Source organism: Malus sylvestris, chromosome 17 (assembly GCF_916048215.2).
Source record: "Malus sylvestris chromosome 17, drMalSylv7.2, whole genome shotgun sequence".
Lineage (NCBI taxonomy): Eukaryota > Viridiplantae > Streptophyta > Magnoliopsida > Rosales > Rosaceae > Malus > Malus sylvestris.
Window position 1 is genome coordinate 12,949,870 of NC_062276.1, and position 17,384 is coordinate 12,967,253.

Genomic DNA, 17,384 nt, shown 5'->3' on the forward strand with positions numbered 1-17,384 from the left:
TGGTTTAGATTCCACCTCCATCTCCATGCATTTCTTTTTCTTTTTTCTCTTTCTTCTTAATCTTTTATTTATTTATTTATGTTTGGTAGAAAGTGGTTTGGTACTTAGCTAGTTTATTCCCTTTAGATGCATCACCTCACCACCACCATAGTGGTTGGGGAAGCATATGCCTTTTTTGCTCCACCCTTTTCTCAAAATTTTACTTTCGAATATATATACTTCAAAGTATCATAAATTTTATTTCTTTTTTCAAGTTACAGAATATTATGCTTCGGTAAAAGAAGAGATAATATTTTCAATAATCTACAGCCTTACATAAGCTCATGTCAACTTCTGTCAAAATTAAATCATAAATCGCCAAGGGAAAAAATAAATGCAAAATAATATTATGAAAGGTTCTTATCGCAGATATGAAGCCGAAAAATGTCCGTCCTAGGGCCATCCGAAGCCGAAAAATGTAGATATGAAGGTCTTTTAAAGGCCCTCTGAATGTTTGGTATTCGTCCATTTTATGTCCACCAAACGTTTGATGTAATGACTGTTAGGCATATTATGATAGCACTCAGGAGGTTGAGTCAAGAGCACTTGTCAAATTCTTTCGACAACAACAAACTCACCAAGTGTTTGATGAAATGACACAATGAATAAACTGATTTTTTTTTTGTTCACCTCACGCTCATGGACGGATGGAGGTAAGGCCCAATGGGGGCACATGCCCCTCTCATCTTTTTCTTTTTTTTTTTCATTACAAATTATTCAATTAATCATTTCCTTTTTTTTTGCTTTGCAGATTATTCAATAAATCATATTAAAATAGTGAAAATCTTCTTTTAGTTTTTAAATGCCCTTCCGTCTTGGATATTTTTCTCACGCACTAATGTCTAAACCTTGTTGAGTTACATGTATTTGGTTAATTAGTACAAATGAGCATTAGATTGTCAACAATTAAAGACAAAATTAGACAATAGAGTAATAAAATTAGGCATTTTGTAATTAATTTTTTCAGCATTTGTAAAAAAACTAGCTTTATTTGTCCAAAAAAGGAGCTCAAATTTTTTAAGAGGCCCCCTCTTAATTAAATTTCTGGCTTCGTCCGTGTTCACGCTCTATATCTATTTAAAAACTTAGGCCTTCAACTGTTCAACATTAAAACCCCAATGTTCCAACCCTGAATTTGCCACTGACCATGCCCGCAAACTCAGAGCAGACCAACAACCGCCAGCTAACTATTCTTATCAACTTTTGGACAAATTATCATACTCTGAATAATCTTCATATTAAATTGTGAAATATTAACTTATTTTGATTATTTGTAAATTATTGACATGAAAGTTCATATCTTATATATATTATTGGTTTGTGTATAACTCATCTGAGATAGCCGAAGAAGAAGGGAAAGCTATGATATGGTAACTGGTAGGCAAGAGAAATTAATTAATTCCAAGAGGGTAATTGTGGTGATGATTATTGGTGCTAAATTGCTAATTAAGCTGATCATCCAGGCATTCCTTCTTACCTTAGGCCTAATGACTCCAATTATGATGGCTCATCCTCAGTTATGCCGTCGCCAAACTAGCGAGCGTGAGTAGATATGTCATGTTATACAGAAATGCAATTTAACATTTGGTCACATACATTACGCTGCAGAATAATCAAGCAGTTCATAAGTGTCAATTACATTATTATAACAGAAAGATCATGCAGAGACACAGATCACATCTATCAAATTGACAACAAAAACATAAAAAAAGCATCTGTGTAGCGCAAGCGCATGAGCAATTCTTCATCTCCCTCAACTCATGCTTCAGGTGTATCCGTACGAACAGCTGTTGAGAAAACAAAAAACACCCATGAGAATATTGGCTTGGCGGGATAAAAATTCGGTTTACAAAGTTAAAAAATCAAATTACCATGCAACATAACGATAACAAGCACACCACCTCACAACTTTAACATGTAAAAAACCCACAACAGAAATCCCAGAATACAAGATATTAGAGCCGCCGGCAAGAAAGCCTTGTTTCAAGCACATTCCATGAAACATAAGAAGCCCCACTTTGAGCAATAATAAGGCGGATTGTGCCTCAATAGTGTTTCGGATTTCTTACATGTTATAAAAGAATTTACATAGGCATGCTATAAGAAACAATATTATGTGGAAGAGTTCCTTCCAATCATGAGCAATATCTCAATGGGACCCAACTTCTGCCCTCCATCTTCCGAGGGATTTGTTCTCGGTTTAATTCCTTATATGTAAGCAGGTGAACCCAAAGAGAGGTTCCTCAAGCACAACTAACCTAAAGCAACACACCTAAGCTGACAATACAGAAGGATTGCAATTTATTTTCCAACATAACCTGAGATGACAAACCAGAGATTACTTTTTTTTACTCTTAAACACAAAGGTATACTATTCTAATATCCGACACTCCGACACTTAGGGTTTTAAGAGTGTCCGAGCAACATCAACGATAATCCCCCAGCAAGTGCAGTCCTCATATTACCTTAATGGTATCATAAGGAAAATACAAACATGTGCAGCTGCTAAAAAGGGTCCAAAATGTTTTTAAAACTGCACAATGGAGATACATTCCCACGGAAGCTAGTCATACGGTGCAAAGTTCAGAGATACATTCTAACAAACCTCAACTCTGAAACTTACTAACACAAAGCATGCGATCATAACATGTTTTCTTCGATGCAGGCGCTTTAAGTCATGACAAAATCCAGATTCATCTAAAAGTTAACACCTTTGACAATATCGAAAAATCTTAAACTGGAAGAAAACTCAAGAACCTAAATAATCTTAATTCAACCAAATGCATTTTCACCACTATTCGCTACCACCACAACAACAATACTTTCCGAAAAGTCCATCATCTGAGCCACTCATTTCCATCGCACCAATTACACAACCCAACATTGCAAATTGAATTCCATCAGCGCATCACAAAATTAAATCTCATTTCACTAGACAACCCCAAAATTTCACTCCATCAGAGAAAAACCCCGAATCCTAACCGCACAGATTGAAATCAACGACTAACAACGATCAAAATATGAGATTTTTAGCATCCAAATGAACAACAAATCACAGAAATGAAGATCTGGAATCCGAAATAGAAATGAGGGGATGAGCTTACTGGGCTTCTCAGGCTTGCCTTCCGCCCACTTGGAGACGGCGAAGTGGACCCTCTCGCGGGAAATGGCTTCGGTCTTGTAAGGCTCCTTGAGGCAATTCCGAACCAGATTCGCACAGATGTTGGAGTAGGTGATGTAGGTCATACCGGCTGCGCGCCAAAACGGTGCCGCTGCGTTCGATGCCATTGTCTTTCTCTGGTTTAGCTCTCTCTGTGTGTCAGTCAATGTGACCTGGACGAACCTCCCCTTTAATTTGCACTGGTGGTTAATCCCGAAAGGGCTTTGTTTATGGGCCTGATCGAGTTTTATGTTTATGTGAGGCCATTAGAGAAGGCCCAATTATATGAATATATCTCGGTCAATTCTAGTAAGGCTATCTTCAACCTAGGGGTGGAAAATTTCCAAAATTTAGCCCTATGTTTTCAACTATTCATCTCTATGCATGAGGTTAGACAGTTGTTTCCTCCAATGGTAAGAGATCTATAATTTCCACCCCCAACTTTATAATTTTAGCCCCGTATTTACCATAACATTCAAAACTAACCGTTGGGTTCCAATGGTCAAAAAATCTGAGCCACAGAATAAAGACCCGTTGGAACAGACTGTAGCTGGGGCCACCACACTTATCACAACCCAAGAATGCGCCTCAACCACAAGATCTCAATTGTAAGACAATCTCAACTATAGAAAGTGTGGAATATGTGCACTCGCCCTCAGCCGATCCGTCCACACTAAGGAAGCATAGGCACAGGGCCCACCTCTGTCTAGTGAGTCATGCGATGCTGCTGCAATGGGGGTCCCACAATCTACTTGCTTTCTTATCTATATGAGGTGGATGTTGATGCAAATTTTCGCTGTCTTTGGTCTTGACGAAAATGCACCTGCAAAATAATTAACACCTTTGATCAAGGACCTAAGCCTGATGTGCCCATTAGGTGGGGAGGGGTTAGGTCGATGGATCTCCGATGCCTAAGTCAGTTTCTCTAAGGATAATAAAGTGTTTAGGGCTTTTTAAGGTTGCAAAAGCTTACTGAAATTTGGTAGAATATAGGGTATTTATAGGATAGGGCCGACCATAGTGTCAGGGTTTATGGAGAAATATTCTCAATATATTAAATAGGAAATAATATCTTGATATAATGGATTAATTATCCCTAATTGATTTAAATAGGGATTACTTATTTAATTGGAGTCAATCTTTCAATTGGGAATGTATTAAAGATGCAATTTGGGTAATTAATCCTTATCGTTAATGCTTTGACCTTTCCTTGCCAAGAGTAGGTGAGCTGTGGGCGGTCGTATTCAACTGCTATGACCTCTAGGGGTGTGAGCTGCGCATGGGAGCATTTGAGAAGCCTGCTCATTTATTGAGGGCATTCTTGTCTTTCTTGGGCAAAAGTCCACGTGTCGCCTTTAGAATTTTTGGGATTATTTTAGGCTTCACAAATGCCCATGGGCCACTCCTGCTAGCTGGGCCATCTCCGTTGGGTTTTCGTAGGCCTGCCTGGGCCTGGAGCCCTTGGGCTCGTTGGTTGGCACTTCTTCGAGTATTTGAATCAACTCTCAATGAAAGCACCAATTTGTCGATGCAAATTTCTGCCGTCTTCGGTTTTGATGAAAATGCACTTGTAAAACAATTAACACACTTGATCAAGGACCTAAGCCTCACATGCCCACTAGGTGGGGGGGGGGTTAGGCCGATGGATCTCCGAGGCCTAAGTCAGTTTCTCTGAGGAGAATAAAGTGTTTAGGGCTTTTTAGGGTTGCAAAAGCTTACCGAAATTTGGTAGAATATGGAGTATTTATAGGGATAGGGCCAGTCATAGTGTTAGGGTTTATGAAGAAATATTCTCAAGATATTAAATAGGAAATAATATCCTGAGATAATGGAGTAATTATCCCTCATTGATTTAAATTGGGATAATTACTTGATTGAAGTCAATCTTCAATTGGGAATGTATTAAAGTAGGATTTGGGTAATTAATCCTTATCTTTAATGCTTTGACTTTTCTTTGTCAAGGGCAAGTGAGCTGTGGGCAGTCGTATTCAGTTGATGGGACCTTCATGGGTGTAAGCTGCGCGTGAGAGCATCTGAGAAGCTTGCTCATTTATTGAGGGCAATATTATCTTTCTTGGGCAAAAGTCCACGTGTCGCCTTTAGAATTTTTGGGATTATTTTAGGCTCCACAGATAGCACCAAATTCCCACCCCAAAACCCAGAATTCCAAAATTCCCACCCCAAAATATATGCCTTAGAGAGGCTTTGAGCCCAAATTTGGTTTTTTATATTTTCCAATCCTCCCTTGGTTCGATTTAGTCCCCAAACTAGTGGCAAATATGAACCAAAACAATTGGTTTAATGATCACTTTGGTTCGCTTATTTCATTTCATGTAATCAAGTAAAGATTATTATCGCCACTTAGTACTATGGTCTAGTGGTATTCATTTTCACATGTAAGTGAGAGGTCTTAGGTTCGATTCTCACCAAAAGCGGATTTCAACCACATTATTGCTATCCTATTGTGAGGCTAAGCTAACCACCTCCCTCGTATAGATAATATCGTTTTTTTTTTAGTACATTGATATTTTTACACTAGAGGGAGGGGAAGTTCGGCTAAATCACACAATGGGCAACCTAATTTTGTATCGAATTCGCTATCTACGAAATTCGAATCTAAGACCTCTCACTTATAAGCGAAGAAGAATATCATACCGTAGTACTGAATGGCAATATCGTTTGTTGAAATAAAAAAATATTATCAAATGGGATTTTGCACCATAAATGAACCACAGTAGCAAAAATTGCTTTACATTGAAGACGGAGAAATCGTGAGAGAGATATGACGTTATATTAATAATTACGTTTTTTTTTTTTTTGTATTAAATGATTGATGCCAATGCAAGAACTGAATTTCATTCATGGAGATAAATACGATTTCCTCCTTATTAGTGTTGATCTGTTACCAGTAATACTGCATTAAGAAGATCCCCATGATCCGAATAAAGTGGCAGGCTGGCAGCTGGCATTTGGTTTGAACAATTATATGAAATGTGTTTACCGCTACTATAGTGTTTCAATATAATAATACGTTGTCATGAGAAGAAAAAACTTCCCTATATAAAATGTGTTTGTTGAAATGCTAAAGTAAAATAAAAGATAAAATAAAAATAAAAATCTCAAAAGGCCTCTGGATCGTCATATTGTCAATTTAATGGTTGTTCTCTTTTTCTTTATGATGGATGACTGAATAATGCGGCCGGTCTATTTATATTACATCAAATTTGTAGCTATCTTTCAAGACTGTTTAGATCTGAAGGTCAAATTAGTGAATTTAATTTGTCTTTTACTCGAAAAAACCTAGCTCTTGAAAGAAAAATCCTAGCCGTGGACTCCTTGTTTTGATCTTACAGTTGGCGGAAATCCTTCCAGATCTGTTGCCTCACTTCTTTTCTTTGTTTTTAGTCATGGTTGCTCTCTCGCTCTATTGAGGAGAGTCTTTTATTTTGTTGTGGTCGCTCTCTCAGAGCAACTCCACCCTGGTAATCCACTATTGAATCCACCCTATTGAACAGTAACTGCCTTTAATGAATAGTAACTGACATTAATGAACAGTAATTGCCATTTGCATCTCCACCCTTGGAGCCCTCCCCCTGGCAATAGGCAATAAAATATTAGTTTTTTTTGTTTGTTTAAATAATACAAAATAAAATTATTTGTAATTTCGGATAAGATTTTTTAAATCCTTCTCGTTGTGCTACGTGTCATTTTATCTAAAAATAATATCTTTAATTCTTTTGCCAAGAAAGTAATGATGAAAACAAAAAATGATTTTTTTTTCTTCCTGTAATCCAACACCTATCATAGAAAAAGTGAAAATAATGCATATATATATCAAGTGTCAGTTGGAGAAGTATGCCTTGGCCAAGTGTCAAGCTTTTTTCAAAAAGGGCCGGACACAGCCTGACACAAAAACAATTAAAAAAAAAGACCGGACCAACCCTTGCGTCATCTCCCCACTCGGGCAGCAGGCCTGTCAATTTCCCACGGGCCTGCAACTCGGGCCCCCACCCTCACTCGGGCCCTTCAACGCTGGACCTCCTCCCACCAGCCCTCGGGCCCTTTCTTGAAGCCTGTCCCCCGAGCAAACTCCATGGGTGGAGTTGCTCTCAACTTGTCAATGGGAGTTTCATGGTTGTGGTCATTGTGTTGACTTTGGCGTTTGTTATTCAGACATGAGGTGATGATTTTTGTGGGTTGTGTGCTGGCAAAAGACTATGAGGAGGACTTGTTAGAAGTTACTGACATCAGTGCTTCTTTGTCGACAATTGCAAGATAATCATGTTGCCGTTAGTTATTCAATTTGCAATGTTTAATTCTTGTGACTAGGGTTTTGGGTTCATGATTAGTGGACCTATGTGGTCGAGGAGTTGTATTCTATTTTTTATGAGTTTGTAATGTGGAATTGTGGTGTTTTGACATGTGTGGGCGCGTTTTGAATTGTTCTAAGGACTACTTTTTTTTCTTTATAAATTGTTCCAAGAACCACACTGGATATGCCTTTTTGATGTACGTTTTTAACTATATTTTTTTTATGAAAGTTACATTAAAAACGAATTTTCTTAAGGGAACTTTATGGGTAAATAATAGGTAATCATGGTGATCCTCTTGGTTCACTACTAAATCATTTGATTAAATATGTGATTATGTCCTCTTAATTGCAGATTTGTTACCAATAACATCATGAAAATAAGAAACCAATTTAGTAACTTTATGTAATTATTCTTAGATTAAGATTTGACTTATTTGATAATAAGATCCATGGAAATCTAGCTACTTTATAATGCTGTTTTAATCCTTTCCGGTAGCCTTTCTACTTTGTTGCACTTGGTTTTAAACGATGAGGCTCCAACTGGTTTTCGCATACAATACAGGACCGTCTCTGAAAATTTGAGGGTTCTGTGCAAAATTAATAAAAGGGCCCCTATTTAAGATAGTTTTTTTTTAAAGATAGGACAATGTATTGACGCTAGAAAGTAATCACTTAAATCAAAATAAAGTTTAGCACTTACTAATTGCAAGTTTAAAGATATCATTAATAATAAATAAAAAGAACTACAAACATAATGTTCACTAAATAATCAAAAGCAGTTCAATCTTAAATAACCAAACAAGAAAAAAAACTTCAAAAACTCTAACTTTAAAGTTTTGGTTTAATATATAACATTATTATATAATAATTTGAAGAAAAAAAATACCCTTTTTAAAGGTATTATTATTGCCATTAAAAGTATCTCATTGTACTCCAAATTTTTTATATTTAAAAAGGAAAAAAAATAAAATGTTATAAGGAATGTAAGATGAGATTTTAAAGTGCTAACAAAAATAATTTTTAAATATAGAACATTATTACATATAAATATTAGGTAATAAAAATTTTAGGGGCCCTTTCAAATTTGGGATCCTGTGCGATTGCACTTTTCACTCCCCCTCACCATCCCCTCTGATACAATAACACCCACTGTAGTTCTAACAAACACAAAAATATCCGATCACAGTCAGGTAAATATGTTTTATTAATTAAACAATTGGGAACTCGTAAAACTCAATTATTCATAAAGTTGTGAAAATTAAAGAAGCTAGGGTTTTTCCAGCTCTTCTCATCTCATATTCGACAGAAACACATGTTTATTCCACCTTCATTAACTTTGCAATATCCACCATATAAACGGTTTTCATGACCCAGGCACCATTGGTTGCAGTCAGGCTTAAAAATTTCGCACGACCCCACGGCAAACAAACAAATTGATACCAGAGAGAACGGATTGAACCCTAAGGATCGAACCGCTCTGATATCAAGTTGAATATCAAAGTGCGCAACGAACAAGACTAACAAAATAATAGGAATATTATTAAACAAACTAGAATGCCGGAACGGTTACAAAACCCTAAGAGACTACATTGTGAATAACTTATTCTAAACTGAATAACAAGCATCTTATTTATAATAAACTAACCCTAACCTAAAAAGGTAAGAAACCGAAACCCTAGTGCTAATGGGCTAAGCTCAGAAAACCAAATATTCAAATAAATTAAAATCCTAATATTTTCCAACACCCTCCGTCAAACTCATGGCGGTATACGACATGGGTTTGCAATGGGTTTGCAAACAAGCAAATGCAAACTGGCTCCGTTAGGCAAACTAGTAGGCATGCAAACTTGACTTGACTTGACTGGCGAACTTGACTTGACTGGCAAACTGGTTCTTGATTCTTGATTCTTGACTTGACTTGACTTGATTCTGGCTGGCAAACTGGTTCTAGTTCAAATTGGCTAGTGTTGAGAGTATGGAAAGAACTCGTCACTAAACGGACGAGATTTTCATATCTCAATTGTAGCAACAAACAAACAAACACAAATACTATTACTCGAGTGGTCACAATTCCAAGTACTCGAATGACGGTCACAAAACAATCCCAAACAGACCAACAACTCGTGTGGACCTAAAAACAAACTTAACCATTTTTTTTTCTTGTTGCCCGGGGACCTTAAACTAACAACAAACAATTGTTTTTCTTTTTCCTTCTCTTTTTGCTTTCTTTTTCCTATCCTTTCCTTCCTTCCCATTTTTCTTTCTTTTTTCTTTCATGCGAACAAACAGCAAAACCTTTCTGTTTTCCTTGTTTTTTTTTCTTCTGTGCAAACAAACAGCAACAGCAAGATCCTTTAAATTTTCTTTTTTTTTTCTTGCAAACAATCAATACCAACTAACACATCTAAGCGAAAACACAAACAGCAGAAGATGACCGAAACAAAACTGATACAAACAAATTGATACCAAAGAGAACGGATTGAACCCTAAGGATCGAACCCGCTCTGATATCAAGTTGAATATCAAAGTGCGCAACGAACAAGACTAACAAAATAATAGGAATATTATTAAACAAACTAGAATGCCGGAACGGCTACAAAACCCTAAGAGACTACATTGTGAATAACTTATTCTAAACTAAATAACAAGCATCTTATTTATAATAAACTAACCCTAACCTAAAAAGGTAAGAAACCGAAACCCTAGTGCTAATGGGCTAAGCTCAGAAAACCAAATATTCAAATAAATTAAAATCCTAATATTTTCCAACATTCTGCAACTTGGAAACCACTTATAAATCTCAACCTTCTTCACATATATAATGATCGTAAAATGTGAATGTGCACGACGCAACGTTTGTTAGATGACCTTAGTACATACCTGAGCTCACACGAAGTAAGGCGACGCTAAGAAACACCATGAAAAGGCCTCTTGTTAGAACATCAAAGTTGGTGGAAGTCATATTGTCGAAGATGTATAGTTTTAGTAGTTGTTGTTTTTCTCTCTTTTGCTGTATCGCGATGGATGATTGAATCATGTGGTGAGAGCATGTGTATTTATTTTACAATTTGCATTGAATTCATATCTTTGCAACTCTTTTTAGAAATGAAATCTTTGCAAGAGCGATAAACGGAAAATTTATGGATGTGCATGATCCTCTCTTAAACATTGCTGATTTGTTGCCAAAAAGTGCATTCTTTTTTAGTTTGCACAAGTGGTGGATAGTTTTGGTGAATAGGCCTACTTCTTCAACCCCAGTTCAAACTCTTGCTCCTTCTTGGTGAACAATGACCTAGTCTTGTTTATATATATATATATATATATATTTTTTTTTTTTAACTAATGATATTACATACACTAAGGGGGTAGGGGACTGAGTTAAACCTCATAATGGGCTAGCAATAATGTGGTTCAAATTCACCATTGGCGAGAATCGAACCTAAGACCTCACATTTACAAATGAAAAGGAATACCACTAAATCGTTGTACTAAGTGACAATCTTGTTTAGAGTATAATAATTTAGTCGGTAATGAAAGAAACACCATCCCTCTTTGCTCAACGGTCCTTAAACCCTAAACCATTAGGGCGCGTTTGTTGCATCGGACAATCTCGGACTCGACTAGCTTCAGGGACTAAACTGGACTGGCTTGCTCTGGACCAAACTGGATAAGAATAGTGTTTGGTGTAGTCTGAACTAAACTACAGACTAATTATTTATTATTATTATTTATTTACTTTTACGTTTAAAAGCAACAAAACAACAAATATTAAAATATTATTTGTAGTTATTTAACTTTTAAAATCCTAATTAATGTTTCATTTGCTACCTTTACTTTTATTTTAGCAGAACAACCTTTATTTTTTTAAGAACGGACCGATATTTCCAAAGCAAATCCTTTATGCTTCTTCATTCCTCTCCGCCTTCTGCCTCTTCACTTCCTCTCACAAAATCGGTTGCAAATCTTAAAATCAAAACACATAGCAAGAAAGAGATTGAAGGAGGCGAGGTGCATGTGTGATTGGCTCGAAGGTAAAAGATGAGGGTTGGATCTGGTTTGGGGTTTCTGGGTTATCTGGGTTCGAATTTTGGGAGTTGGATCTGGTTCTGAAAAGGGAACCTTAGGAAATTTTGTTGCTTTTTTGTTTCAGATTTTGCAGGATCTGGGTTTGAAATGGGTTGTGGGACGCGAGGAAGAGGTAGATGGGAGGACGAAGTGGGTAGGAGTGAAGCGGAGTAGAGTGGTCTTAGCAGTCCACCCAATTTCGAGGGGTTTCGCAAGACCTGTAGCAAAGCTGTTAGTCGAACTTAGTCTAGGCAAGTCTCATTAAATGTAGTCCCCGCGTGAAACAAACACCGGATTACAATCCAGTCTAGTCCAAGGAAGTTTAGTGAAGCCAAACAAACGGGCCCTTAGGGTGTGTTTAGGCTCACTAAGTGGGACTAACTTAAATGAGAATAAAGGGGACTCGCTTGGACTAGAGACCTCAATATAAGTTCTTAGCGAGACCCTCCCCAAACCATAGGACTCTCTACAACCGTCTCTGGTTTTCTGCTACGCTTCCACTTTGCCCTTCTATTACGCCCCTCACATCTGCTTCTTCTTCCCCACTTCCACATCCATTTTCAAATTTGGCTTCTTCCTCTTCCCTACTTCATCCCTCTGTGAGTTCTGGGCTTCGTTATTTTTGAATCTCAGATGGGATTCGCGTCGGATCTGCATATCGTTGGGAGGAAACAAGCGTCGTAGCGACTATTTGCTTTGATCGTCGTCGTGATCGCCATGGATGCCAAGCTCTTGCAAGCTTCAATTCCCAACGCTTCAACCCACAACGCATCAAGGCCTTCAATACCCACTCCCAATTTGGTCTCCCCCACCATTTTTAACATGCCTGAACAATTTTATTCCAATCAAATTTGTCAAGAAAACTTCTCTATCCTTTCCAAATTTCTTCTTCTTCTTCTGCAACCTCTCCCATCACTTTTTGTTTTTGTTTTTGTTTTTATGTTTTTTTATGGGATGTCGCACTGTTTGTGCATTTTTTTATTTTTTTGGTGCAACTCAACTCTTTGATGGGAAAGATAGAAAATTCAAGATTTTGATTCTTTGGTATAAACTCTAATTTTTGGCCTTGTTTTTATTTATAGTGTATTCTAGTTTTTTAGACCAGAAAGTGGAAGTTTTTATAATTAAAAATAAAAAATAAAAAATAAAAATTTAGCCTTAGCTAGTCCAACATTGCACCAAATGTTTCACAATTCTAGTACTACTTAGTCCATGCCAAGCCAGTCCAACTTAGTCTTTGATGCAAATCCAATTCGAGTTGGTCTGATGCAACAAACGCACTCGTAATTTCTTTTAGTGGGATACACTCAAAGAAAATGAAAAATGTAGGCTATTTTCTAGAATTTGTACTACAACCTTATTCCCACAATATTGTTTTGGTATATTAAGTACAAGAAAATCTTGCCTACACCCTCTGAGCTCAGGTACTAAGTATGCTAAAGTCTTACATACAAGAGAGCGCCATGAAAAGGCCTCTTGCAAGAACAACAAAGTTGATGGAAGCCATATTCTCAAGTATATTGATTAGCATTTGCAACAGTTTTGCTAGTTTAGCGGGTGAACAGTGTCAGAAAACTACATTAGCTAGTCTGTTTAACTTTTCACATCCAATAACACACTATTTTAACAAACTTTGGATATTTGATGAAAACCTAACACCCTATCTACTAAGATATTAGACCAGATACTTTTTGACATTTAACAAATGAATAGTGACTATAAATTTGAAGAGCAACTGTTCACTTTACTATTGTATAGTGTTCTTTCTAGAGTTATTGGAGATGAATTTTTAAGATTTAACTCGTTAACATAGAATTTTTGTAGTTTTACAGATTTTCTTGGCATGCTGGCCATAGTTGTTCCTTTTCTCCTTTGATGTATGTGATGGACGATTGGTGTGTGGTAGGAACATCCTATTTGTATTACACTGAAATTCTATATTGCAAGACTACTTTTAGAAATGGTATAATCTTTATACCAAATCAAGCTTTAACACTGGCAAGATTATAGTTGGAAAGCTATTAGAGCAGAAACATGCATGAATGATCCTCAAAAAAGCAAATCTATCTGCCGCCATATGGTATTAAAACTACAATTACAACAAATCCGTATATGAGTAAGAATATGGAAATAAACATGACATACCTCGATATGGAAAACCACATTTTTGTACTATTATATTGGTGTACCATACCAAAGATCTGGATTATCTTCTTTCTATTTTGTCCTCCTCTCAATCCCTTCCTATTTAAACGCTCAAGATTAAATCATATCATCATCTTGTTTTACCTTCTTTGCAGGAGAGATAAAGAAGAAAAAAAAACTTAGAGAGGAGGGGAGGGCCAAAAAGGAAAAAGGGCTGAAAGAGAATCCAAACTCCTTATTTGATATAACAAGTAATATACATGCATACATTATTTATCACATCACACGGTTCACTAATACAGTCCAAATAAGTGGTCTTTCCTATTATTACTTGCAAAGAATATTGGTTGAGGGGTAGATCGAATATAAAGAATATTCGCTGACAATGTTGACCAAACGTTGACCATCCATGTAAAATTTGGACGTCAAACACCCAATAACAATATACTCACTCAAATGGTTACTGCCTTCAACTACACTGCAATAGTGTTTGTGTTAAAGTATGAATTTAAATCTTCATTTTCTCTCAATTGAGTAAAAAAAAATGCACTTACAACAAGCCATGAGTCGTTAGTCGAGTGGTGATTGTAAGTTGTCACCATTTGGTTGGAGAGATTCGAACTCATATAAGTGCAAGCACGATACATATACTTATAGGAATGAGTACGATAAAGTGAAAAACCAGCAATATTAGTGGCGTAATTTGGTCATAAAATATCTTTGTAAACATCTCATCACTTGTTAATTAGCAATCATCAAAATGAAAAATTGAGATTATAGTTTTTTTTCTCCTTTAGCAACCTAAAGAACATCAATACAATTTAGAAGCGGAAAGAAACCTACTAGTACCGGTTGTACTTAACCATTGTATTTTCATTCTCTAATCACATGAGGAGAGAGACAAAAAAAAAAAAGTATGCACATATGCACTCGAACATAGTCATCCAATACAAGCTGAGACTTTAGATGAAAATGCAATGAGGTCTTCTTAATTTAGTATATTAATATAATTTTTCTATCAAAATAATGAAATCAGAAAATATTCAGATCCAGTATACTAACCATCTCTATAATATAATGATTTGAGACACATTAGATTCTATTTTGGAGAGATTTTTTTTCCTTCTCTGTCTTCGAGAATATATATGATATAAAATAATGTTTTTTTTGGATAAATAAATGATGAAGACTTTAAGATATAATTTTAAGATTATGAAAATGTGAACACGGAAAATTCCTGAAACGAAAGAGACAAGAACGAACGTGCACAAACAAATATTTGTATTTGATGATTTTGGGTTACAATCTCTCTCTAATTTGATCCTCTGATTCGATCTCTGTAAGGTGTTGATTTGTGGATGTTTCGTTGATCCAAGGGGGCGTCGAAGCTTGATCTTGGATGAACAGTTGGAAGTTTCTTCAAAGGGCCATGGGCTTGATCTTGAAGAACAGTGATGAACGGATCTTCAAGGGGTTTTGGGCTTGATCTTGAAGGACGGTTGGATGTGTGGATTTGTCGACGTTTGTTGACCCAAAGGGCCGTTGGGGCTTGATCTTGGAAGAACGATGAACGAAGAACACTTTCTTCAAGGGTCGTCGGGGCTTGATCTTGAAAGTGGATGATTGTTGATCCAAAGGGCCGTTGGGGCTTGATCTTGGATGAACGGATGATGAACGATGGTGCTTTCTTCAAGGGCCGTCGGGGCTTGATCTTGAAAGAGCGATGGACGAAGAACGAAGAACGAAGAGAGCTTTCTTGATTCTTCGGGAACCTGGATGCTTGAGAGCTTCGGAGTTTCAGAGTTTCAGAGCTTCAAGGTGTAATATGAATTCGTTCCCTCAAATGAATGAAATAGGCTTATATTTATAAAATTTTCCAAGGCCTAATTTTGAATATAATATCCCATATGAAATAAGTCGTTTCTGCCAGGTGTTGACACGTGTCCTATTTGATGGCTTTTCCGACTCATTTCAATTTTCGTTGAGTCGCATGCTACGTGTAAAATTTATGTAATACATGAGCGTTGACACTTTGATTTATTGGTTAACATTTATTTACCAAAATTTCGATGTCTACAAATGCCCCCACTTCAAGGCACGTCGTATACATGTGCTTGTCACGTGTAGGAGATGTGTTTTGAAGTCCCTTACTGTAGATGTCGATCCAAGGGCCGTCGAGGCTTGATCTTGAATTGGGCTGGAGATTTCTTCAAGGGCCGTTGAGGCTTGATCTTGAATTTGGCTGGAAACTTCTTCAAGGGCCGTTGAGGCTTGATCTTGAATTGGGCTTGAGATTTCTTCAAGGGCTTTTGAGGCTTGTTCTTGAACTTTTGTTTGAAATTTCTTCAAGGGCCGTCGAGGCTTGATCTTGAAGGTTGAAATTGGGCCACAAGGAGCTTCATGTGGTAGATGATCTTTGGCTTTGGTAGTGGATGAATCGGCACGTATTTTGTTGCGCTTGTTGACTTTCCACAGCTTTGATCTTGAACTGGGTTGGAGGATTTTCTGGATTTCTCCAATTGTTGATTTTCCACAGCTTATTCTTGAACTAGGGTGGTAGACACTTAATCTTGAATCGGACTTGTGATTTCCTCAAGAGCCGTCGAGGCTTGATCTTGAATTTGGCTGGAAACTTCTTCAAGGGCCGTTGATGCTTGATTCTTGAAGGTTGACTCGAACACATGGCAAGCAGGCATGAGGTAAAGGTGACAACCTGTTTCTTTGTTCAATCTTTCTAATTCACACCTGAGCAGTTTGGTCAACGATATGATCTTCAAGATTGATGGGCTTTTCTTCCAGTTGGTGACTTGATCTTTAAGGATTTGATTCAAGGGTGGTCAATTGGCACGTGCAGCCCACAACGCCTAGTAAGTCGACCCAAGAATTTGAGGGTCAAAACGAGTTCACCGTCCTCAGACAAATGCGGCATCTTCTCGAGTTCTTCATCTCAGACTCTTTCTGCTGAGTTAACTGTGCATGCTGCATTCTTCTCTGCTTGTTTTTTCAGGCAGATGTGGCAGCTTCTCGAGTTCTTCAGCTCGGACTCCTTCTGCTGAGTTGACTGTGCAGATCGCATTCTTCTCTGCTTGTTCCTTCTGCACGTTGTCTCCACATGCTGCAAGGTATCATTTTCACTTGCCTTATCTATTCTTCAGGCAGATGTGGTAGCTTCTTTGGAAGTACAGCAGCAGTGGGAGACGAGTACTCGAGAGCATTGCTAGGTAGGCAATCAGGGAAGGGTTCCAAGCAGTCGGTTCCTTACCAGAGTTTGAGTGGAAGTTCCGGCATATTGTTTTCTTTATCCTTGTCTTTGTAGGTAAGAACAAGGACAAAGGAAATGACAGGGATAACGCATGATATGAGATACTCTTGCTTTCTACCCTGGTGATATGAGATACTTTTGCTTTGGAGTCATTGGCTTGCAGAGGTACCCCAAGGAATAAGGAACATTGAATGACTCGAGAGGCTTCATTGGGAAAGCATTTTTGGAGATGAAGAAAGGCTCTGTATATCTGCCTTGCTATGGAAGGTGAAGGTGGACAGTTATAGGAAGTTCTTTGATACCTGTAGAGGTACTATTCTTTCACTCGTGTCGGCAACTAACGTGTGATTGAACAGTAAAGTTTCACGTGCTTTCTCCTTCACCGAAAATCTTCGACAAAT

General features: G+C 37.3%; 1 protein-coding gene across 1 annotated transcript; it reads right to left on the minus strand.

Annotated features, from left to right (window-relative positions):
* Positions 1-1,610: 1,610 nt before the first annotated feature.
* On the minus strand, positions 1,611-3,383 carry LOC126609556 (ATP synthase subunit epsilon, mitochondrial-like). Its single transcript, XM_050277402.1, has 2 exons — positions 3,144-3,383; positions 1,611-1,826 (listed from the first exon to the last, which is right to left on the minus strand). The coding sequence occupies exons 1-2, from the start codon at positions 3,325-3,327 to the stop codon at positions 1,798-1,800; spliced, it is 213 nt and encodes a 70-aa protein (XP_050133359.1). The 5' UTR covers positions 3,328-3,383; the 3' UTR covers positions 1,611-1,797.
* Between the last annotated feature and the right edge of the window lie 14,001 nt (positions 3,384-17,384).